General features: G+C 45.4%; 1 protein-coding gene across 2 annotated transcripts in view; it reads right to left on the bottom strand.

Annotated features, from left to right (window-relative positions):
- SMAP1 (small ArfGAP 1) overlaps positions 1–21,454 on the bottom strand; it is an 870,387-nt gene extending 848,933 nt beyond the window's left edge. The window contains exon 1 of one of the 2 annotated variants that reach the window (XM_078648020.1): positions 21,188–21,454. In XM_078648020.1, the coding sequence (XP_078504146.1) occupies positions 21,188–21,305 (118 nt within the window). In that variant the 5' untranslated portion in view covers positions 21,306–21,454. The remainder of the gene's footprint in view (positions 1–21,187) is intronic. The other variant, XM_078648021.1, reaches the window with a different exon arrangement.
- Positions 21,455–25,884: the final 4,430 nt, after the last annotated feature.

The following is a 25,884-nucleotide window of genomic DNA, read 5'->3' as shown; positions in this document are numbered from 1 at the left end:
TACTTTGTCATTTTTGTGACTCTGCACTAGGATTTGGTGTTTTAAATTCTAGATGTTCGCTTACTGAAGGGGCTTACATTTTGTAAACTCGACGGAGGGTCAGGAGCTCAATGAGATTTTGGAGGAATTGGTGACCTCCCCCAACCCTATAATTTGCCTGACCTTTAAAAGGGATGGGCTGTATGTCGTTTATTGACTTCACATTTGTCTCAGCCTGTTATACTTGCGGACTCCCCACTTTAATATTATCCTTAGTCCTTTTACGGACCACAATCCCTTGTCCCTAGTCCAGGATGTTCCAATGGTCCCCCGGTCTCAGCCGAAGTGGGGCTCTTATGGGGCTTTCTATGGTTGATCAGGGGAAATGACTGAAATGGTCCCAGGTCGACCCTCAGAGCCTCTCTTTTTGCCAGCTATGCCTCGGAGATCAAAATGTCTGTAGGTGATCTGTGCACATATTTCGGAATATATGAGAATTAGGAAAGCACAAATGAAGCATTTTTTCTACGAAGTGAGATGGAAACATATTTACAATATAACTAAAACAAATCAGTACAATAAGTGATGCCATTTCCACACATTATTGTTTGTGCACTGTATAGTTTTATCAGTAAAACTGTATTTGCAAATATAATGGTCATTTCTATTAAAATGTGTTGTCTGCAATAGCAGTGCCCTACCACACCATGCATACATCACTTCAGTCTGCACCACTCTGACACTACACTTTGCAACACTCCACTTTGTCACACACCACTTTGACACTTCAGTCAACGCCTGTCCACTTTACTCCACTCTACTCTACGATCCTTTCAACCACTCTATGCCCCTCCAAGACATGATGACACTTCACTCTATCGCTCACTGTATGCCACAACTCTCCACTCTATGAAACTTTACTCCACATCCCTCCATTCCACAACACTGTATGTCACTTCACTCAAGGCAATTCTACTCTACGTCACTTCTTTCCACAACCCTCCCCTCTGCAACCATCCACTCATGTCACTCTACGAAAATCCTCTCGGACGCTCTACAACACTCCACTGTATGTCACTCTATGCCACCCCACCCCACTCTACGACGCTCCACTCTTCGACACTCCCAGACACTCTACACCACTCCCTCTATGACACACATTGGCAAAGCCAATAGCTTTTGAATAGGTGAGACCTACTGGCTTAGCCAAAGCTTACTTCTTTAAAGTGTTCCATATTACACCACTCATGAGTCCAGTTCTAAATAGAAGTCCAATATTCGTCTTTGTTCCAATGCTGGTAAAAGGGTGCACAATGTTCCCCTTAAGCAGCCCTTGCAATGTAATTAAAACGTACTGTTTTTAGGTCGAACCTAGGCAGCGCATGTGCCGTTTCTCGACATGCTGTATCTCGTCTGTGGGCTTTTAGCACACCCAATGCTTATTAGTCGTTCCTTCGTCTGCCTTTCGAAATTCCCGGGGCTTCTTTGTGAACAGTTTACATTTGTCCCACCTTTTGGCTGTTGTGTTCTGCCCAGGAGACGGACCTTGTTAAATGGATCAGTTCATCTTTTCCCGTTTGTTTAGTTTTGTCGCACTATTTTTTTTTGTTTGCCTTCGCTCGTGTTTCTGGATTGTTGTGTTTTTTGGTTGTTGAACCAACCACGCTTATCTTCCTGGGTTCACCTGAGGCGAGTTCTTTTACTGTACATATACTTCTTTCTGCATTCTACACTTGGCCATTGGTTTATTTTGTGAAAAATGATAATCATGTATTAAAATTGTTGTTTTAATGAGGCACTGAGAAATCGACCACCCCGCCTCGAACCAGGTTCCCCAGTTTCAAAGCCAGCAGATCTGGATGTTACCCCACATCATCGCTCCAAATATTCCAGGTTTTGTTTTAGTTTGTACCCATTAAATGCACGATGAGCCGGAACAAAGTCCACAGGCACTTAAAGATCTTGTGGCTGCATCGCCTAGGATCCCTCTTACTGGGACACCAGCCTCCTCCATGTTTTCATGGGTGTCTCAAAGTGAATTTCTGGAAGCGCTGTTTGAATTGACGCAGCACGACAATAGACACTTTCTCTCAGAGAGTGACAGCTTTTCAGTGGGTTGGCCAGAGAGCACCAGAAATGTAGGAAAGAGCCCATGGGTTACCTGTACATTCATTAAATTATCTTGTTTAAATTAGTAAACTTTAAAATCATTGCACTCTCCTATTATGTTGTTTAATGTATGTTTTGAGCACTCTGTCCACCGCTGTATGGTGCTCATACTTGTTTTAGATTATACACAACATGTCACTGCATGGCTGTTAAGATCCAGGGTGCCAACTTCAACATAACATAGCAGGGTATCCACTTCCTATTTCAGTAGCCAAGTACAGCTCCCAGAATCTCCTCTAGAGGAGAGTGCAGGACGGGGCAATACTACTTTGCATCCTGGCCGGCAAGTGATTTTCTGCAGGTCATGGGACCCTTCATTGATGAGGCGCCTTCTGTACCAATCATGGATTGTCAGAGCGTCTCAATGTGTTGACAGAGAAACTATGATGACATAGGAATTCTCTATGTAGCTCTTAATCCCTTGGCCGCGGCGGTAATTCCACCGCTGCGCTGGGGGGGAGGGGCGCCCCGGGGCGCCGCCATGCTCGTGACAGAACCATTCCGTCACGAGCCAAGGGCGCGCTGTGCTTGTGACGGAGTGGTTCCGTCATGGCCCCGCCCGCTCAATAGAACACGCCATGCAGACGCGGAATCGCAGCAGTGTGGGCGGGACGGGCGCGCCGTGACGGAACCACACCGTCACCAGCACAGCGCGCACGTGGCTCGTGACGGAGTGATTCCGTCACGAGCGATCAAGGGGTAAAAACAATATTTGTACCAGAGTAGGCAGTCCTGTATCATTAGATATCCCTATGTTTTCTCCCTGGCCAAGTCATGGCCAGTTAGCTCAGTGGGGGCAAAGAACACCAAAGTTATACGGCACAGTATTTTTTCACTCTTTAACTTTGTAGCTCATTAAAATAGAAAAGTCATGTATACAGTGCAGCCGTTTAAATTAATACCTTATATGGAGGTTTATAGTGGTAAATAACTTGGTTCTGGTGGCTGATGTTTGTACCAGGAGCACAGTGGGTGTTGCTACTACCATATAGTGGGCACTGCAAGCTAACATGACCCCTCTTGCTGCGACACCAGCCTCCTCCTTGTTTTCATGGGTGTTTCAAAGTGCACTTCTGGAACGCAATTTGAATCGACGAAGCACGACAATAGACAAAGTGTCTCTCTGAGACTGGTGGCGTTTCATTGGGGTGGCCAAATGGCACCAGAGGTGTAGGAAAGAGGGCATGGATTACGTAAGCGTTCATTAAATTATCTTGCTTATATTGGTAACCTTTATAATCATTGCACTCTCCTATTGTGTTGTTTAAATTATGTTTTGAGTACTTCATCAAACATTGTATGGTGTTCATACTTTTTTCAGACTGTACACATTACATCACTGATGGCTGTTAATTTTCTAGGTGCCAACTTCAACATAACATAACACGGTACCCACTTCCTATTTCTGTTGCGAAGTACAGCTCTCAGAATCTCCTGTAGAGCAGAGAACAGGACTGGGCAATACCACTTTGCATACTTGACGGCATGCAGTTTTCTGCAGGCCTGTATTTGCACGAGCCAGCGGAGAAGTAATTTGTGTTTTTCAAGCACATACAATATGATTCGAATGCCAGCAGCCCAAGGAGGAAGCAGAATGCTTGAGCAGCAAAGGTGAAAGAGGAAGGGCCTTCCCTGTCTCTTCAGTACCTGGGGTTTTCTCTTAGTTGGTGTGAGATCAGGGGTAGGAATGTTCATTTGTCCCTGCTGTTTACCAGACAGCTGGAAGGAGAACTTGAATTCAACAGCACATCACATAATTAAACTCCATTACATACCACTCCCCAACACACAATCCCACTCCACATAATTCCAGTATACTCAATACCACATACTTACTAACCACATATTTCCACTGTACACCATTCCAACTATTTCCACTACACAAATACACTCTGCACCACACAATTACAGAACAAACAATTTCAATCTAACCCACATAATTCCACTACACACCACATTCATAGACTCCATAACAAATGGGTACAAAACAGTCATTTACAACGCCAATAGCTCTAACTCAAGCAAATGCAAGGCCTATTGCATTTCCAATATTTGTTCTTCCATTTGCATTTAGTATTTCCTCCGCGATCCTATTGTCCTGTGAATTTGGCATGGTCTTCCCAAGCGAGAGGACAGTCCATGAGGACCTGGATAGGTAGGTTTTTCAAATAGGCCCTGCAGTGGATAAACGGGCATGAAATTTGACTGTTTTCATTTAATCTTTCATTTGAAATAGCCATTGGGAATTTAATGTCGCTGTTATTTTGAATGCTCCTCCCATTTAACCTGCATGTAATTTTTAAGTAGTTCTGCATGGGGGGGGGGCGCTAGAGGGCGCACAGCAAGATGGCCACACTGCTGTGAGGCTCTGCATGACCAAGGAAATATCCGACAAATATCTGCTGCATCCCGGGCTCCTGAGGCCCTTAAAAACCTGATTTGCTGCTTTGCTCCTGAGCCGGCTGGGATAATTTGCGGCGCCTCGAATCTGCCCTCTGCGCTGCCCAGAGAATACTTGTTTACCTCGCAGTGGGGCCTGCAAATGGCGGCCGCTGAACCACTGCGGGCCGCTGCGCTGTGAAGCTGCCTGTAATCTGCGCCCTGTCGGCGCAGTTCCTCCTGCTATTGGAGGGTGCTGCGCCTGCGGGGATCTCGGCAGACACGCAGCGGCCAACGCGGGAGACGAGATTGGAGTCCCCCTGCTCCGGAGATGATATGAGGAGAGGCCTGTGAGCTGCGGGGTCGGTGCTGCCGATGAGGCCTGCGGCGGCTGGTGAGGACCTGAGGCGGCGGAGAAGCGGTCCCGGATTTCCCAGGCAACGGCGTCCGTCGGCGCCAGATGCGGTGAGTGGGTTGGCCTGTCTACCGACCAGGGCTGCGGAGGTGGGATTGGGCGGGGGACGGGGACTGTGCCCGGCTCATTGTGTCTGGCGCGGGGCTGCAATCGGCACCGGAGTGGAGGCCGTAATACCGCGGGGCCGGCGGTCGGTGGGGACCCCCCTGGACATGAAGTGCTGGGTGCCTCTGTACATTTGCCGGCAATGTAACTGAAGCAGTGGTGACGCCTGTTGGGGTCCGGGCCTACTTGCTTTGCAACGCTACTGGGCCTAGTGTGTTCAGGCACGGTGGGCGCTAGCTTTGAATGCGGAGGCATTGGTAGCAGGACGCCATCAATCCAAGCTCTCCTTTGAGTCACGGCGGGCGCCAAAGACTCCACAGAAGGCCGCTTCTGATTCTGAGGTAGATGCAGCACCTGATGGGCCTCCCACGCTAGAGGCCACATTGGTGGCCATGCAGCGGACCCTGCAGTCGATAGAAGGTGCCATGGCGGCTGTAAACCACAGACTAGATCACATGTCCTCGCAGCTAGAAAAACAAAATGTACGCATGGGGGAAGTGGAGCAGAGGGTCTCGGCTGCAGAGGATGGGCTGTCCACGGTCACGGATAAGGCGCTGAATATGGAAAAGGTCCTTTCTCTCATACAAGCGAAAAACGAGGACTTGGAGGCGCAGTCCCGACGCAACAACATCCGCGTTACGGGGCTGTCGGAGTCCACGAATGTGGGAAGAATGGAGACTTACATGGAGCGCCTTACATGGAGCGCCTTATCACAGACGTTGTGGAACGTGCCCATCATTCGTTGGCTGCTCACCCTGTCCCTGGGGCCCCTCCCAGACCCATTATAGCTAGGGTCCTGAACTATAGGGACAGGGACACCATTCTGCGCCTGGCACGTGAGAAAGGGAAGATTGAACACCAAGGGAACTCACTTGCTATTTTTCCGGATTTCAGGGTCACCGCCCAGGCCGCAAGGAGGGAGTTTGGCACGGTGAAGCAGTTTCTGCGCACTGAGCAGGTCCCATATGCTATGTTATATCGGGCCCACCTTCGCATCGGTGCCGCGGCTGACAACAAAATATTCACTTCCCCAAAGACTGCAATGGATTATGCAAAAAAACTGAAATGTAGGAAGCGAGACTCTACTGAGGCGAAAGAGAGGGAGGAGCAGGGGGATGCTGAGTATTGAAGGCTCCGTCCTGGGGAGTATTGTGGCTTCCATCTGAGGTGTTCAGTTCGTATGCAACTCCATGCCATTGAGATATGATAGGGACCACACCTTACTAGTAATGCTGTTGCTAGGAAGAAGGTCTTCACATGCGGGGGAATGCTGGGGAGGTACTGCTTGCCCGATGCCCTGCCGCTAGGGGCGCGGCCTGACGATCTGCCTTCCTCTGACTCTGGGGGTGTCAGTTGGGTATGTGGGTTTTCAGTTTGCTATTAGCCCACAGGTTATACACTCTTTTCATTGTCCCCAAGGCCTGGGGCTTTACCTCTGACCTAGTTTCCATCGGCTCATCCTATCACGCTAGAGTACACATGATTTGTCAGGTAGAGCTGGGATGTTTACACACTGCCCGCTCGGTCAAATCCTGCTATCCGGGAGAACTGCGCATTGGTGCCCCCCTCATATGGTTGTACCCCAAATGTTGATCTTTGTTGTTGTGGGGGGAAGTTAGGTGGGGTGCTGGGATGGCTTTGGCATGGTTGGGGTGCTGAAGTGGGTGGTGGGTGGGTTGGGCCGGGACTGAGGTTGGGTGGGAGTTCTTTGATTCCTACCAGGCGTACGGCTGTGTTGTGCAATATTTGCAGCGGCTTGGGGGGTCACAATGCTATGAATACAATGTGTACTGCTTGCTTTCCCTGCCACCAGGTAATGGGTAGTACTATTAAGTTTGCTACTTGGAATATCCGTGGATTGAATTCCCCACGGAAGATCAGGATGGTGTTTGCAGGCTTGGATCGTATGGAAGCGAGTGTCGCTTTCCTTCAGGAAACGCATTTAACGGCTGCGTCAGTGCGGAACGTTGGGGCACGCCGGGCTAGTGTGAGAGTGTCTTCCTCGTATGCAAGAGGGGTGCTCACTTTGGTGAAGAAAGGCGTTCCCTTCACCGTAATTAAAGTAGACGCGGATGATAATGGTAGGTTTGTGATGTTGCATGGTAGGTTGGGTGGAGAGAGTGTGCTCTTGGTCAACATTTATGGGTCGAATGTGGATGACCCGGCATTCTTTTCGGATGTGTGGCGCAGGGTTCTGCTGTTTCCGCCTGCTGAAATTATTTGGGGTGGGGACTTTAATGTGTATCTGGATGCGGTTAAGGATCGGCATGGTTCTGGTGAGATTCGACAAAAAAGTGCATCGGATGTGTTGTGGGGTCTTACTGATGCTGGGCACGTGTGTCTTCGGAGCATGGCTCATGGTCACGTATCTATTATTGATTGATCTCTGGTGAGGTGGGTTATTGGGTCAAGAGTGTTGCACATGGGGCCAGAACTCTTTCCGACCATTCCCCAGTCCTTATGGAGTTGACATTGCCGAAATATAGGGCGCCACAGTTTGCGTGGCGGCTCCAGCCATCGGAGCTTAAGGACCCAGTGTTTAAGCAAACTATTGAGGAGGCGATCGAGAATTATTTTATGGAAAATGAGGGCACGGTGGACAGTGTGGGGGTCCTATGGGAGGCCTTCAAGGTTACCATTAGGGGAGCATGCATAGGTGCGCAGGCGGGGGTTTTACAGGATATTAGGCGCCGGATACGGAAGCTGGCTGCAGACATCACGGTCCTGGAACGAGCCTTTGATGATGATCCAACTGCAGATAAGCTGGCACAGATACGCAAACTTGTCACTGAACATAATGACACAGTGGACCAGGAGATACGACATTGCTCTCGGCGTAGGATAGCGCGGTATTATGGGGAGGGTGGGCGGCCTAGCCGCTCTCTCGCCCAGAAACTTAGCGAAACCCGGAGTCAGGAGCCCATAAATGAACTTATTGATGACACAGGCGAAGCCCGCTCTCGACGGAGGAGCTCTGCGAGACCGTGCTGAAATTTTTATAAGGATCTCTATGCTGCCAGAGACTCCCCTTCAACTGCGGAGACACATGACCATTTGGACAATGTGGCATTGGGCTGGCTATCTCAAACACACCGTGAATATTTGGTGCAACCGTTTGGCGAGGAGAACTTGCGGGACGGCAGAATGGCTCTTCCTACATGTAAAGCCGCTGGGCCTGATGGCCTGCCGAGTGAATTCTATAAGACATTTGCTACAGCTTTAGCCCCACGGTTGCTAGAGGTCTACGCAGAGGCCTATGATAGCGGGACCTTGCCACCATCGCTTCAGGAAGCCTTTCTGGTCACCCTTCTGAAGCCTGACAAGCCTCCTAACCAGTGTGGGTCGTAGAGGCCACTCTCCATTATCAATATTGATACAAAAATGTTGGCAAAAATGATTGCCACTAGACTCCAACCCCTGGTGCCCTTGCTGTTCCTACCGGATCAGACTGGTTTCGTGATGGAGAGATCCACCACGCACAATCTCCGCACGTTATTCTCCACGTTGCATTACTTCAAATCGGACTTCCAAGCCGTTGCGGTGCTTCTCGACGCTGCAAAGGCGTTCGATTCTGTCCATTGGTCCTACGTGTTTACGGTTCCCAGCAGAATGGGTTTCCCCCCCTTCTTCGTGCAGTGGATCCGGGTTCTTTATAACGGGTCTGTCGCCAGAGTACGAGTCAATGGCAGGGTCTCCTCCTTATTCTCTATAGAAAGAGGCACGCGGCAGGGGTGCCCTCTGTCGCCTAAACTCTTCTCCTTGGTAATCGAACCCCTGGCTTGCAAGCTTCGCCAAAAACACTCCGCCGTGGCTTTACGGTTTCGACAGCGCCCGCTCATTGTCTCGCTATATGCAGACGACATGCTGCTCTACGTTCGGGAGCCGTCGGCCTACCTTTCGCCATTGTTGAGGGAATATGTCCAATTTGAGAGGTTTTCTGTTTTGGGCATCAATTGGTCCAAATCCGTGGTCTTCCCAGTTAGGGAGTGCACAAGGGAGGTTGACCTGAACTTTCCGCTGACCTGGACTTCTGAGCCTGTAAAATATTTGGGGGTGATGATTCATAGGGATCCTGCTGTAGTGGTCGCCAAGAATTATGGGCGCGCCGTTATGCGCATTACGGAGCAGGCGTAACGGTGGGCACGTCTCCCCTTGTCGTTGGCAGATAGGATTGCGGTTGTAAAAATTGTGTTCCTGCCCAAGATGCTGTACTTTTTTATTAACATCCCGATTAAACTGAATATGTCCTTCTTCCAAATGCTGCAGTCGGCGCTGCTTACATTTGTCTGGGGGGGGGGTAAGAAATCGCGATGCCGATGGGATCTCCTAGTGCAACCTTTTGATCGGGGCGGCTTCGAAGCTCCGGATCTTCGCTTGTATTACATCTGTGCACAAGCGCACTTTCCCCATTACTGGCATTTCCCGCAGCGTTTCCAGCCGCATGTAGGCATTGAGGCGGACGCGGTCCTTCCCCTTCAGGTACAGGCTATGGTTCTCTCTGGCGGATCAGGTGGATCTAGGCAGGAAATTAACCCCCCACTGTGCACGTCTTGGGCGTGGAAAGCTGGCTGCTAGGGCTCAGATCCCATACCTGTATGCTACTCTATTGCCCATAGCTTCACATCCGTGTATTTCGGCCGCTTGGGAACCCACTGCATTGAAGGAGCTTGCGGCTGCGAATATTATCCGGCTGGGGGATCTATACACGGGGGAGATTCAAAACCCTTGATGAGGCCCCGAATGACGCTACTCAGTCCTTTATATTTCGCTTTATGTACGTCAGGGTACGGCAAGCTATACTGACTGCATATCCGAACTTTCTAGAGGAGCCGATGACTCTTCGGGCATTACAGGCAATGCTGACCGGGGCGAGCCATAGGGGGCTTATTACAAGGCTCTACTATGCTTCTCAGCGGGAGCAGGAGTTTGAGGATCACCCGTCGCGTCAATGCTGGCAATCAACGATAAATAATCAGATTTCGATGGAGGTATGGTCAGCATGCTGTCAACTCACGGGCCGACTTACGGCCAACTGCAACCTCAGGATCATTCACTTTAAATTTTTGCATCAAATATATTACTCGCCTCTGCAACTCCATAGTTATGGGGGAGGGACTTGGCAAGAAGTGTGCGGTGTGGTGCTGGTGATGCCGATTTCTATCATGTTGCCTGGTTATGTCGGGAAGTTATTGCATTTTGGACGGAAGTGGCTCGAATTCTGTCAGAAGTGGTGCTTGAGCTGGTTGCCTGTACGCCTGAGCTGTGCCTTTTAGGGTATGTGAACTGGCTGAAACCTGCCAACAGACGCCTTGTGGCGGTCTCCACTTTGATGGCAAAGCGGGTGGTGGCGAGGAGATGGGGATCGAGGTCTGCCCCTACTATAAAGCTGTGGTTTACGGATCTGGCCTATTGTAGGGACCTGTTGCAGGCCTACGAGGAAAAGTTTCGAGGCCTCTCGCCCTAAGAACTTTTGGAGCCCTATTACGGCATATATGCTGGCACACCCTGATATGCTCTGAAGGGCGCGTTTTCAAGCAGGGTACTGTTGTGGACACTCTTATAAAACTGTCACTGACTGGGCAGTGCTTCACTCCTAAACCCCAAACGCTGTGTTCTGGTATTGTTATGATGATGCTTCCTGTTTTACAACTAGCCGTTATGCAGCACCTATCCTAGTACAATCCCTTGTGTGTGGGGCTTCGCAGTATTTTCAACGCCTGGTGGTTGTTTTCTCTGGAGGGAGGCGGGAGGGGTGGGTGGGAGTTGGTATGTTCATGTGCTTAATGCGTCTGTTTGAATACTCATTGGGAGGCTTGTCGCGGCTCTTGCATCCTCATGTTCTATGCATATGTCTGCTGTATGTGACACTCGCATTGCCAATGAAGATATATGCTGTATGCTGCTCTGTTGAAACCTCTAATAAAAAGTTTAATTTAAAAACAATAAATAAATAGTTCTGTAGGAAAAGCAATGAACGAATGGTGATGTGGCAACTTGGTCGCCTGAACAACGTGCTAGTCATATTAAAACCATGGTACGCAACTTCCAGGCAAGCTAGATTTCTGTGCCTGAAACGGCATTATTCCTGAAGTGATCTCAATGTGACCCTATATGAAACAGCAGCAAGTATATATAAATCAACTGGAAGAAAGCCATCAATAAATCCACTCAGCGTTAAACACATTAAGACGTCGCAGGTAGCAATTACTATACAACTGAAATGTGTCAAAACTTTTGAAGCGTTAACAGACTTGTCCTTCATTTGGACTCAGTCATTATTTTAATATTCCTTTGTGCAATTTTTTCATTTTTGGATCTTAACTGTTAAGAAGCACCTTAATCCATTTAATACATGTACATTTAATGGTAAAATAGAACAGTTCGTGCAATGTCATGCAACAATCCCTCCCATATTCAATATAGCCTTGATGCTCCAACAACGTTGACTCTTGCATTGAAGGCATGTGTGATTGACACACTGATTGTTAACCTTTAATTTAGTACTTCAGACGCCTACATTTCAAAGAGCAGCAAGTGTATCAGTCTTCAGATTAAAGGTTGGGCAAATCGCTCTGCAGCACTAAGCACGTCGTGATGGTGGACACTTTCTAATTTCAAGGGAAATGATTGCAAGCATGTGGACCTGTGACAACGACGGTGACTGAAAAGAAGAGATTTCCATTATACATATGAAGTGGATTCACAAAGAGTTCTTCAGGAGTAACCAAGGAGATGGCCAATCATGCCATCTTTACACTTGCCATATTTTACCGTATTTACAAAGACCAAAAAAACAGTTAGTCTACATACCCTGGAGCAGCTTGACATTACACTTAAGATTATCTCCGTGAATTCCATTTGCAGAAGGGCAATTCAAAGATTAACCAGGCGTCTTCTGAAAAATTCAGTTCAAAACTTAGCCAATACAGTATGAAGTGGGTGGGGTAAATGTGAGCTTCGTGTGAAATCACAACTCGCTCCAAAGCAATTGTTGGTGTATTACTGCACCACACAGAGGATTTGCTTTTTACTATTTTGGCTAAAGACAAATGTCGCCATAAATAGCTCAGATAGCCATGTACTTCTAATGACAATCCATCATAAATGTAAAATAAACAGTAACACTAGACAAAAAAATATATAGTTGGCTCAAGTCAGACCCAACGATGTCCATGTGCTACTCTAGCATATTTTTTAAATAAAAATCCAAGAAGAGTTCATTATAAACAGCTGCACCATTTTCCTGTATGTGCTTGTTAAAACAGAGTACTGAAAATAACATACTGTATGTAACTATTACTAATTCAGTAGTGCTCCTCTTAGGAAGGATGACGTACTAAGCTTGACCTACCATCTAGTTATACACCGATATCAGCTGAAATTGCTTCACTGCAGTTTGCCATCTCACCTGGTAGCTTATGTTCATTACACCCAATTTACGGAACACGGACTCCTGCAGCATATTAGCACTCTATAGAATAAAAGTAGCAGGTTTATGTCAAACTCAAGGCAGATTTTGTCATTTAGTAATGTTTAAATCTATAGGTGAAATGTAAGCGCCATCACAGGTTTAAAAACTCAAGCTGTACATTTAGTTGTTCCACTCGCACCCACGTTTTAGGCAAAGGCGCACCATCTTAAAAAAAGCCTGCTGGTGCATTTCTTAAGAGAACAATGCGATTGGCAGCTATAAGGCATTTGTCAATAGAGAAAAATGTGATCAGCAGCTGTAGCTGGTGCTTTTGTCAAGAAAGAACAATGTGATTGGCCTCTATAGCTTGTAAGAAAATCTCCTGGTTTCTCTACAGGCCACTATAAAATCCATCACTGGGAGGAAGAGTGGTCCAACGACCTAAGTTGGTGACTGAGGCCTGGCCTGGGTTCTAGTGGTTCAGTGACTTAAGCTGATGCTGGTCAATCACACAGCATATATCCAAATAAAAGTAGAAGCAAATGTGTTCCAATTCGAACCAGAGCTGCTTCACATGCCCTGCTGAAGAGCACATTATCTAGGGATGTATCCCAAGTTTTTCATGTTGTGTGCATGCAGCCCTAGACTGCTTTATACAGTACACTACCGAAAACACCAGCAGTATAGACAAAAAAGAACAAGTAGCAGATACTCAGAAGACCTCCACTAATATTACTCTTTTCGGCAGAGATAGACTGAACACATGTTAAAGGTTAACAGGGCTTGAAACATTTACTGGCACATGATTGACTCTCAAGGTGCGGTAGTCTTTTGGACAGTACCTAATTTAAGAATGAAATCAGACTGCATTTTGTACGCAGCATCAATGTGCTTGAATATAGTAGAATCAATAGTAGAATCAATAGTCCAGAACACCACAGTCCTTCACACTTGCTGTTAGACGCTACTCATTCAAGGCACTCTGCACCGCTCAACTAGTCTTGCTTTCCCTTTGGAGCCACGTCAGTGCATTAAATGCTACACAAATGTTACAAATGTCATACAAGAGATTCGAGACCAACATAGAGGGAAAAGACCTGGCTTGCGTCTGCTAGTCTTGGGCCATTATGTGTGCCTGCATAGCCAGATCCCTAGGTATAGTTCATGGTCACTGCTTTGGTTTTACCTTTGTTTTTACCGGTCTGACCCTTTGGTGCATCCATCCCAGAACGGTTTTAGTATATCCGGGTCAGCAACAGGTGGGCATATAATGAGGTGCTATGTACCAAATCACATACAAAAAAAAATGGTGTATAGTTCAACCATAATTCAGCATTTAATATATGCTATTGCTGAAAGGCTTCACAACCTGAATGCCGAAAACCTATAGATTTACACTTGTTCTGAGGTAATCAAGAAATTATGTCTTCAGCTCACTCATTCAATCCTGAAATCAAGTGTCAGAAAGTGGTTTATAATGTACAAACAGAAGCAGAAGGCAGGCGGTTATAACTTTACGTTGACAAGGTCTAGAGAGGCTACAAGAGGAATTCTCTTAAATTGTACAACACTAAACAATAACAGTCAATGAACTGAGTAAGGTAACACTATTTTTCAACAGTGTTCCTTTTGGACTCCTCTTTTATGGCATTCAGAGAACTTAATTAGATAAAGTGATTTACAAACGGAGGATGATGGTTAGAATTAACTAGGTAGGAATCATCAATTTGATTTAGAATTGCTATCCAGATTTCAAATAGAGTTGGCTTGTTGCGGATGTTGGTCTAGTTTCCACTTTGCTAGGATAAAGCTCCATGCAAATTATGCTTGTAAATTAGAACAGGTTTGTGTTCTTATTTTCACAATTATATTCCCAATCACGCAAGGCAATAAATTAGGTCAGTCTCCCTTTAATGATAAAGTATTGCGTGAAAAGTACCTTCTGTGATATCATTACACCAAAGAAAGACAATTATTTTAATGTAAAGGTTTCAAACATTTTATTTATCTGAATTCTACGACGCCTGAGATCATATGTGACAAGACAACATGAAAGGAAAAGAATCAACGCAAACAGTAGGATAATATACCCTCCCAACTGGTGAAGAGGTTCTCTGTGCAAAACATAAAATCTTGATAAAACGATATAGGGATGGTGTTCATGCAGTAGGCAGGGAGTAAGGATAAGGGGATTAGAATAGCACCAGCTCACTGATAATTGAAATAGACAGGGTGCCTTGAAGCACGTTGCTGTTGACAAGAAGAGGCTCAGATCTGCACAACCGCTTTAGGTCGAAATGGGGAAATCAGTGCACACAATGCTCATATTTATCTACACCATCTGATTTAAAAATAGTTGTTCTAAAAATAACCTACAATTAAGCAGAACAAGAACCACATAGAGCCAATGTACCTACTACATTTATCAAAGTATATTTCGCAACCAGCATTAAAATATAAAGAAAGCATTCATTTACTACAGTCAATTCAATATTTTAGTTTTACACTGCATAATATTTCGCTATGCGCTACCTTCCACATTAGTCCATCGCACAAGTTAAGGGATATAGCACAGTTAAGAGATATAAGTAGAACATACAAGTGGTACAGGTAATTCCTTAAATCAAGCACTGGAGTCAAGCTATCCTGGTTGATGAGGGGTGATAGCCTGAAACCGGTCCTAGGATGCTTGTTTCTGGTCCAGGGAGTACCTGGCAGTTCGGCTGGACTGTTCCCATGAGGAGCTGGGTCGAGACGGATTTCTCCAAACTGGAATGGCGTGGTAACCAAAAAAACAAACAAACAAAAACACGGTGGATTTATACCCATATCTCTGCACTGGGGGCGAGTGTTCGACATTGTTCAGCATTTCGTCCATCATTTGTTCTTTTTGTACAGAAGCAAGCTAGGCACATTCCATAGACCGTCAAACTACATTCCAATCAGAAAGAAACTGGATATGTTTGAACTTGTGTGACAAAAAACACCAGTCTGTTTTAATCTTGGCATTGCGAACAAAGATTTGACATATTTTGAATTGAACTTAAACCTAGCGAGGAACGACCACGATGCAGACTGTGTAAGAGCTATTCTGCTGGAGCTTTTCTAAACCCACTAGTGCTTTGGCCTGCAATGTCATCTACATCTGCAAATGTTATGAAACTATTGTGAAGCAGTAGTGAAATCAAATTGAGAGGTACATGCAAAAGGCAAAAAACTATTTGCAGAAGTAGAATACCTAATTACATCCACTACTTCGATTAAGGTTTGGTGGCAAAACAAGAAAAGAGCAGGGATGTAAGAAATCTTGGTGATCAGAAGTGAAATGTGCCTGATGAACAATTAGGGAGATGTTCATGTCCAAGAGCAACAGAATACTCATGAACGTGACCATGTAAATGTACGGGGACCAGAAACAATACTGACCAGGATGGTGGGAGTAAATGGGTAATGGCACAGTGAGAATGATTCATTTATAATAGTATAGTGATGTAAAGTACGAGTCATCAGAAACAACAGATGTATCATTTTAAGATGCAGTCAATATACTCTTGACATATGGTGTTGCATAAAAAGAAAAAAACAAAGCACCAACATTACTGGACTCAATGCAAATGTAAAACTTATATAGAAAATGTAGTGATCAACTCCTTTCCCCGTACATAACACAAAGATTTTTCATTAACATTGCAAACCTATTCAATTTCTCATCTACAATGTTGTACGCTTGTTCAATTACATAGATTGCCTTAGGTCAGTTTTCTATAGTTTTTACAGTATGTTACTGAGAGGCTTCTAATAAAAGATATTTATCTGACCTATTTGGAACCACTGCATGGCTTGTCTAATGATAATGATACACCAAATACATTTTTCTAAAAATGTGTTTTACGTAACCTTGAAAACTACTTTCCAGTTGTTGTTAAAACTGCACCACTGCAGATGAGATCTATATAATGTTGTTCACAAAACTATGAAGGACTTACAAACGGTACTTACTCCTAACACCGATCACAATAACCACTATAAAACAGACTTCAAATGACGGATTCTTTACAGACCCTGGAGGACAAATAATTTAACTGCAGGTACTGAAAAAATCCTCAGGTGTTAATTAAGCTTTTGTTTTCACGTGATAAAGGTTGCGGGAAAACAGTTAACAAAAGTCGTTTCGCAGTTTTTTTTTCTGATAAACAATGTTATTGGTTTTAAAACAGAAGCTACCAGCAGGAGCCAAATACAATATATCACAACAATCATCTGATAATACCATTTACATGCACAGAGAGAGGAGTTTGCATTACACAGTCCCGCAGATCCCACACAGTGCACACATTTTCAAAGGAGACACGCTTAATCCATATCCAAGCAGTGTAGTATCAGATCGTGGAAAGTGTTGAGGTCTCAGGAGTGAGAGCAGAAATCAAAGTTACAATACAATCACAAGCATTGTTGATAGTCGGTACCAGGATTATACATATACATCAATGAAATATAGGTAGACACGGCCAGCAAACACAGGGAATATTATCTAAACTGCTACATATTTTAGAGAGAGCGAGGTCGAACATCTGGTGCTGTAGGTGCTATCCAGAATCCCTGGAGATGGGGGGGGGGGGGTAGGAGTGTGACACAAAATCCAAGGTACTGACAGATGGATCCAAAGACCCTTTAAACAGACGCAGAGAGGTACAGAGGCCCTTGCGCTTGGAGTGGGAAGGAGGAAGCCACAGTTCATAGTTATGTAAGACGTGAAAGAGACAACTGCACAGCCCACGTGCTGGGAGAGAGAATGTTGAACCCAGCATCTGGAGGGATGACTTAAAGCACATGGGCCTGAAAGTTCAGAGATGGTGTTCCCAGGGATGAGAAGAAGTGTGTGGATCCTTCCACCCAGCACTACACAAAGAGATGTTCTTCTGCACTGGCTCCGAACTGGTCTGTGCCACAGCTGCCCCTTGCTGTACTGTCCCACAACAATATTGCTATCACTTCTCACCTTGGTGTAGTCAGTATAAGTCCAGTGCAGCTCCCACAGCAACTGCTGGACTGGGCTTTCGGGGTGTCTGGCACTGCCAGACGGGCCACCTTGAAAGGGCCAGTGTGAGGGACTATTTTATCATATGGGCCATGATAGAACCAAACAAATAAAACAGCCCACACACCCGCCTCTTTAAGTTGGCCCGCCTAGCCATACAATACATACAGTAAGACTGCACTAAAGACCAGCCCAACACTGCTCACTGCCTCGTTTGTCTTGCAACAAACCATTCTGGTTTTGCCAACCCTGCACCTTTAGTATCAGTGGTTTTCTACCGTGGTGCTACTGAAACTCAATTTTTAAAGTTTCTTTCCTAGTCCTTTAACAGTACAGTCACTAGCCGTTTTGAGCTGATGTCATTCTCTCCCTCTGGTGTTGCTGCACCTCCTAATCTAATGCCAGCGTCACCCCATCCCCCGATGTGTGTCATCACAGTTGGCCTTCCACACTGGTGCATTCCAATACTGATGTGGATATCTGCCTTCCACCACAGTAAGTCTTTGCCCAAATGTAGCAGTCAGCTTTTCTCCTCAAGGTCTGCTATCACAATTCCCCCTGCGCTGCTGTGTTCAGCCTTCACCCACTGATGCTGCTGTCAGCCTTCGAACACTGGTTCTACCACCACTGGTGTCATATTTAGTTTTATAAAGTACTAGCCTCCCACATTATGTTTTTAGTTAGTTGTTCATTGAGTCTTTAGATCATATGAATCGTTATTCATTTGCAATTGCTGATGCATTTTTTGCATTACCATGCAGTACTTTGCATTTAATTTGTCATTTATTTTGATAGTATGCTTCTAAACATTAATGTATTGGTTTGGATAGTTGGTGCGGAGAAAGGCATAATATCTTGAAGCTTTTGTTTGAGTGTTTAAGAAAAGTCTCTGGTTAGTCTCTCTCTCCCGACATCACAATCATGTGGTTTATTTTTCTCAAAATAAATGCTCAGAGTTGTTTAAATTAATGCTCATAGCCCTCTCTCTTAGAGAGATTGGGACTTCAAAGACATTCCAGCACAAAAGCGAACCGAGTGGGTTCTCACCAGCAAAGCAGAGGTCATCGGTGCTGTTGGTCTCATAATATTTATACTAGAGACATAATTTGGCCTATTCTTGCAGACAGGTCCAGGACTGGGAAAACATTTTACGTTTTAGTATGAATGTGTGCGGATTGTTATTATGGCAAACATTTGATACCTAAAGCTTAGGCATGTAGGGATACACCGCTGTACCACCATACATAGTTTAAAAGGGACATAACAGCCCTTCACTGTTTCCATATATGTTCGCCATTATTTCCTCTCATCAATAAACACATAAAACATAAGCACAAACTTTGAGATGTTAATTATATTTCGTATCTTCATGTGTATTTTCGGCACTATTTCAACATAATCCAAACAGCTAACCATTAACCATGACAACATCATCCTCCATGTGTCACACTTTTGTCACTACGCATTTCAAACACAATTGCACTTTCAAAAGAAGAAAACACAAAAAAAGACTCAATATAATTATCTGTATCAATCTGCATTACAGTATCCTTACAAAATGTGGCCCCATTATATTAACTTTTATTCACTTGTACCGCTGTAAGTCTTGGCCCTTTTAGTGTTGCTGTCACCATTTCCTCTGTGCTGCAGGTCAGCAACCCTCCTCCCACCCCCAACTGCATTATGGTTTATTTTACGTAACAATATTATATCTATTTATTATCTGGGCTTAGTTAAGGAGAAGATAAAAAAAGTATGTTTCTCTGATACATGATCTTCTATAGCTGCTGATGGCTCAGCTGGTTATTTAAGACACTGAATCAGAGTCCGCGAGGACCTATAACGAAGGTGAGGGTCTTTAACTACCGGTCTGGCCTGAGGCAGAAAGGCAATTAGAACAATTGACCCACTGATGGTAGAGAAGTTGTAAATTAAACAGGAATAAACAGAAAGGCAAACACTGGAATGTTGGAGCAGAAGGCTTATACCAGCCATCATAAGCCAGGACCAACTCCACTGTCTTCAATAGAGCGCCCAAGATTCCAATGTTCTAATTATATATAAAATGGAAGACTACTAGATGGTTAGTCTCTGCCGTCAGAGGGACAATGATTAAAGCCTCTTTCTTCTGTATATGTTGTTGTAATGTATGATTTTCAAAAATTTACAGCAGTTACATTTTATCTATATTCTGTAGTACGGTTTCTAGGCACTTTTAGAGTTAGTATTCGTACGTTATTGCTACTTTGCTAGACTAAGGAGTTGCATTTCTGTGTGTAAATTAATATTGTTTGATATTGTATAGTAACCGCACTTGCACTTTAGTAGCAATGAATTTGTATAACATGTCTCCTCTCCTCAGGGGTTAACATGATAAAGCACTAATCATGAGTCGTTAGTTGCAGCTAGGTTTGGCTGGTTGCTTTTTGGCTAGGTCATTTTTAGGCCGAGCCTACCGGCAGCGCGTATTGCTCATGCTGCGAGGCATGCAGTAGTCAGAGTATGCTGTGGTAACCTCGCCTACTCTCCTCCCTTATTTTTCATTGGCTGGTGTCATTGTGTTTGGTAAATGTTGGCTTCCGATTGATAATTAGGCTTGTTAGTCCCTCCTTGTTACCGCCCTGTCGCCATTTGTTACCTCCAATGAGGACTAGATCTTTTACTTGTGGCATTACACGGTCTCATTCATAAGTCAGTAAGCACTATTTTTTATTTGCAGCGTTGTCCACTTTCATTTTAGCGGCCATGCTTGTTTATTTAATGAATTTGCCGCCTGTGCCGAAAGGGAGCATTTCTACTCACCAATCTAACAAGCATTTGCAATGCAATAGGTTTCGCATTACGCGAGTTTGAGCTATTGACATTGCAAATAACGATGCCTTTTATTTGTTTTCGTTTCAAAACATTAATAACTAGGCATTGTCATTTACAATGTCAATAGCTTAAGCTCGCGTAAATGCGAGACCTATTGCATTGCAAATGCTTTTGTAGCTGTGACTAGAATGAACACTTTATAAATCTGGTAGAACTTTGAAAGGAGATGATTTACGGGGACACAGGTTTTTTAAATTTACTTCGTGCATAAATATGTTATTATTTTGTGTATTTGTAATGTAATTTTAAATGTGATTCTTGTGATTTATATTGCACGGCCTGCATTTATAGGATGAAACAATACAGTTGACTGATTGATACATGATCTGCATTGTAAACGTGGCGAAGACAGGACACACCTAACACTTCACCAATCAGCAAGCACAGAAACTGATGTTACTCATAATCACTCCAGCAAGGAATTATTCGTTGGCAGTGAATCACCGACACTGGAAAAACAGTTGGCAAAGTGTGGACGGCTGTCTGCGAATCCCCAATGCTGCTACTGTCAACCTTTTTCTGCTGCTTAAGCACTATTGTCGCCGTCAGCTTTTTAAAGTTTCTTTTTTTTTGGGACTAACTCAATTCCGAACGTTGTCTTAAACGCTTGGTCTGTCACTCCATCCCCTTGTACGGCCAATCTACCTGTGCTGCTGTCACCCAATCTAATGATGTTCCTCTGCTCTGGTGATGTGATAATGCGCTTCCCCCGATGCTCATAATTATTTTGACACTCTTCCCCAAATGCTCTCTGCCCATTTCATGCCTTCTCCTACACAACTGGCTATGACCCCTTTAACCCCACCTCGGATCTCACCTTTGGCCTCGCAATCCGCGCAATATTTGTTGTCCTCCTCCCGCAGCATGCGTGACAGGATGGCTTGGTGCTGCTCGTTCAGCTTCAGGGCCTTCTCTCGCTCTGAGCGTGTCGCCATCTGTGCGAGACTGCGGCTCACGGGCTCTACCGGGCTCCTGCTCTTGCTGCTGCCGCCTCCTGTCACTGCCTGAGCCCGGGAGCCGCTCACAGATCCAAAGCACACACAGAAGCACTTTCACTCCCGGAAGCGGAACAGCTGTGACGTGCAGCACACCCATCAGTCCAGACACCGCCTCTGCTCGCGCAGGCCCCACCCCCAACACCTGCAGCGAACCGATGTGGACTCCGCCCCTCTACACACAAGTCCCTCCCAGAAGCAGAGACCACGTCTCATATCCCTTACTGTGGGCTCCTCCTCACCCAGGTGCTGTAGCGCATCAGAAAGACGCCTGACGTGTCCATGTGAATTTGGAAAGGTGTGGGCGGGTCCAACTCTAAGCTCTTTGGTGTGACGTCATGTTTGCATAACGTACATGTGGAGGATAGATATTCTCAGCATGTATTACCGGAAGGGCTGAACCAGGCATCAGCCCTGATAAAGTCAGGCTACTTCAGTTTTCGCAGAAGGATGTGACGAACCTAGGAGAACTTTGCCTGTCCCTAAAATGGCGACTGTTGTGACCCGGCACTTTCAATGTGCTTTCTAGTAATTTGTTATGTATGCGGTATGGTAAGGTCTTGCCTCTCTCTTTTTCCTGTGTTAGCACTATTTTCGATTAGTGGATGTCCAGCACTCCTTCTTCTAAAAGCAAGTAGTTTTAATGTTCCAAATTATAAACAAGTTTATGCACGCAAACGTCCTATGACCGAAAAGAGAGAGTTATTTAAGGTTGCAAAACAGCTCAAAGTACAATGATGACATCACAGGAAGTGTCATTACGTGATCTTTCACTTAAACGTGACGTCAAATTAAATGACCATGTTCATCCAGTGGAACAGAAGAAATCGCCACGGCGAGCACATAGAAAGATAGCTGCCTTTGCAGACTATGTGGTCTCCAGCCTCGCTTGTTTTTATTTATTTATTTATTATTTATGCATTTTTATATAGCGCGGACTTTACCCGAAGGCGTCAGAGCGCTTCGCATTAGGAACAGAAATGAAACATAATGAGAAACATTACAAAAGAACAGATTGCAAAAACATACGTTACTTACATAAGGTAATAGTGACAATTGTGAGCAAACAAAATACATGAGGTAGTAAAAATTCTGAGCAACCAAAAATACATGAGGTAGTTAAGGTAATAGTGACAATTGTGAGCAAACAAAATACTTGAGGTAGTAAAAATTGTGAGCAACCAAAAATACATGAGGTAGTCAGAAGTGCACAAGAGGAAAAGTGACAAGTGTGCAGTTATAAGAGAAAACAGAGTATAATTTGTGGTATAGTACTGCAATAAGTGCTAGACACTCAGGCACAAGAAAAAGCGTTACGTAGGCAAGGTGGCACTTGTGCAAGTATCAAAGGTAAAAACATGTGAGAGGTAGCAACCGTGTGTTACAAGGGCAGAGTGGTGAGTGCATGTTACAAAAGGGCACCGAACACCAGTACATGGAAAATACTGCAAAAAGGCAGACACTCGAACCACAGGAATACACTGGGAAGGCACTTCCATGGTCATGGAAAGTAGAAATTATCAGTAGTGGGAAGTCTTCCTCACAAATAGCAAAAGGACGTGAATTACTTTTGGAGGTGTCTCTGGAGGAGGAGAACTTTGAGGTCCCTTTTGAAGGCCTGGGAGGAAGCGGTGGTCCGGAGCTGAGGCGGAAAGGAGTTCCAGATTCTCACTGCGTTGCCTGAAAAGGATTGGGCCATTGTTCTTTCCTTCTTGAAAGTGGGAGGTTCAAGCAGTAGATTCTCCGCATTGCGTGAAGGTCTAGAGCCTCCAGAGAGTTTCAGTTTATTCGCCAGGTAGCGGGGAGAGGAGGAGTGCAAGGCTTTGTGGGTGATACAAGCAGTCTTGTAGATAGCTCTAGCCTCGAAGGGAAGCCAGCGAAGGGTGGATAACATCGGTGTGATGTGATCGCTTCTTTTGGCCCCATAAATGAAACGAGCTGCTGAATGGAAGACAGACTTAAGTGGGGACAGGTGAGATTTGGGGAGGCCAGTAAGAAGAGAATTGCAGTAGTCTAGTCTGGAGAGGACCAGCGATTGCACCAAGGTTATAAGGTCCTGCTCCGGGAAGAAGCGACGGATTCCCCAAAGAAGGCGCAGTTGGTAGCGAGCAGATTTTGCAATAGAATTGATGTGGGGAGTTAGATTGAGTTTTTTGTCTAGAATGACACCAAGGGATTTTGCACTGTCGACAATGATGGGTTTATTGTTTAGTAGATTCATCTGATCCATCCATGCTTGAACCGGGGGAGGAGAGAGTGAGGAGGAGAAGAGGAGGAATTCAGTTTTGGAGGGATTCAAAATCAATTGATGAGTTGACATCCAGTTTTGAATGGAGTCAAGAGTAGATCTTAGGAAGGAGAGATCATGAGTGGAGGCAACCTTGAGGTAGAGTTGAGTGTCGTCTGCATAGAGATGATAGTGAATCCCAGATTTGCTTAGGAGTTTTCCCAGTGGTTCTAAGTAGAGATTGAACAATGTGGGTGCAAGTATAGAGCCTTGGGGAACACCTTGACCCACCGCCACAGGAGAAGAAAGACTGTTCGCTATTTTGATCATTTGAGATCTGTCAGAGAGGAAGGATGCAAACCATTTAAGCACAGTGCCCTCCATGCCCATTCTCTGTTGAAGAATATTGAGGAGGGTGTTGTGATTAACAGTGTCGAAGGCTGCGGAAAGGTCAAGGAGAATTAGCAGACAGGACCCCCCTGAGTCGAGTATCCTCAGCGCATCATCAACCACTTGCAGTAGGGCTGTTTCAGTGCTGCCATTTTGGATGAAGCCGGACTGACAATTGTCAAGAAGATCATTGTCCTTGATATGACGAGAGAGTTGTTTTGCTACACATCTTTCTGTGATCTTCGCAAGAAAGGGAAGGTTAGTGATGGGGTGGAATTTGTTGGGGTCATTCGCATCAGCAGTGGGCTTTTTAAGCAGAGGGGTGACCTGCCCAGTTTTGAAGGAGACCGGAAGGGAGCCTTGCCAGAGGGAGAGGTTGATCAGAGTGGTACAATAGGAAAGGGAATGGGTATAGAAGTCAAAGGCAATGGCACTGGGGATAGGGTCAAGAGAATGCTTGGAGGGCTTTGTTTCGCGTATGCACTTGAGAAGGGCATCTTCAGATATGGGGTCAAAGCTCTGCCAAATGGCTAAGGATTTGCGCTCCTCTGGAGGTGTAGGATGAGCAACCTGATCCACAAGTGATTTCACTTTTCCATCGAAGAAAATAGCGAAATCCGCTGCTCTCTTTGAAGAATCCTCCACCTTGGAGGTTGGGGGAGAGCAGCTCGGAGTCTTGATGAGATTGAATAGTTTTTTGGGTCTATTTTTGGCGGAATTAAGGAGGGGTTTGAAGTGCGCCGCTTTCTCAAGGAAAATGTGCTTGTGGTACTTGGATCTTGCTGTGCGAAGCATGGCTAAATTGTCAGTGGAGGGCAATTGCCTCCATTGCTTCTCCAGTAATCTTAGCTGCTTCCTTTCCTCATAAAGGGATTTGTTGAACCAAGGTGCTGAGGGAGTGGGCCTTATCCTTTTGCTTTTGAGTGGAGCGACGTTATTAATTTCAGCTGCAAGAACTGTGAGGCATTGGGAGGTGAGATCGTCAACAGCTATGTTCGGGTCTAGCCTTGGAAGTGATAGCAAAGCTGATTCACAGAGGGGACCGACATCAATGTTTTTGGCATCACGGAACCAGGAGATGGCCCTCTTGGGTTGGCCAAGAGTTATAGAGTGTGAAAGTTGAAGAGAGAATGGGATGAGGTGGTGGTCAGACCAGTCTACATTAATTGGGGTAGTAGTAGAAAGCATGCCTGCTTTAGAAATAACAAGGTCCAGGATTGCGCCTTTGGAGTGGGTTGATTCAGTGCAGTGTTGGATAAGATCATTTGCAGAGAGGAAGGTGGCCAATGAGTTCGCAGAGGAGTCTTGCGGTGCGCCCCAGTGGAGATTGAAGTCACCCACGATGGTCTGATTGTCACTTTGAGAGTATTGGTCGCTGATGAAGTCTTTCAGATCTTCTATAAACGAAGAGCCACTACGAGGCGGGCGGTAAATGATATGGAATCTGAGCAGTGAACGGTGTTGCAATTGAAGTTCAAGAGAAAGGCATTCAAAGGTGTGGGGGGAGCTGATAGGAGACGCCTTAAGTTGGAGGGCGTTTCTGAAGATGACTGCAACACCTCCCCCGTGTTTTCAGTTCTGTCATTCCTAAATATGGAATAACCTGTGGGTAATAGGAGATCAAAAATAGAGTGAGAGGTATCTTTGAACCAGGTCTCTGTGAGGAAGAGCATGTCAAGATTGTGAAGGGTGATGGTGTCCGAGATTTCAAGTGTGTGTTTTACTGCAGATCTGCAGTTGTGAAGCATACAGCGCAGCTCTGTCAAGACTTTTTTGGTGACGGGGGCACTTGGGCTCTGAAGGGTGATCGGGATATTGTACATTTGCGGGGGTGCTCGGGAGGGTTTAGGTGGATGCTTTGTTCTGACAGAGGTGATGGTCGGAATAGTGTAGCCAGTGGGG

The sequence above is a fragment of the Lissotriton helveticus genome, chromosome 6 (genome assembly GCF_964261635.1).
Source record: "Lissotriton helveticus chromosome 6, aLisHel1.1, whole genome shotgun sequence".
NCBI lineage: Eukaryota > Metazoa > Chordata > Amphibia > Caudata > Salamandridae > Lissotriton > Lissotriton helveticus.
This window is presented reverse-complemented; position numbering and strand designations above follow the sequence as displayed.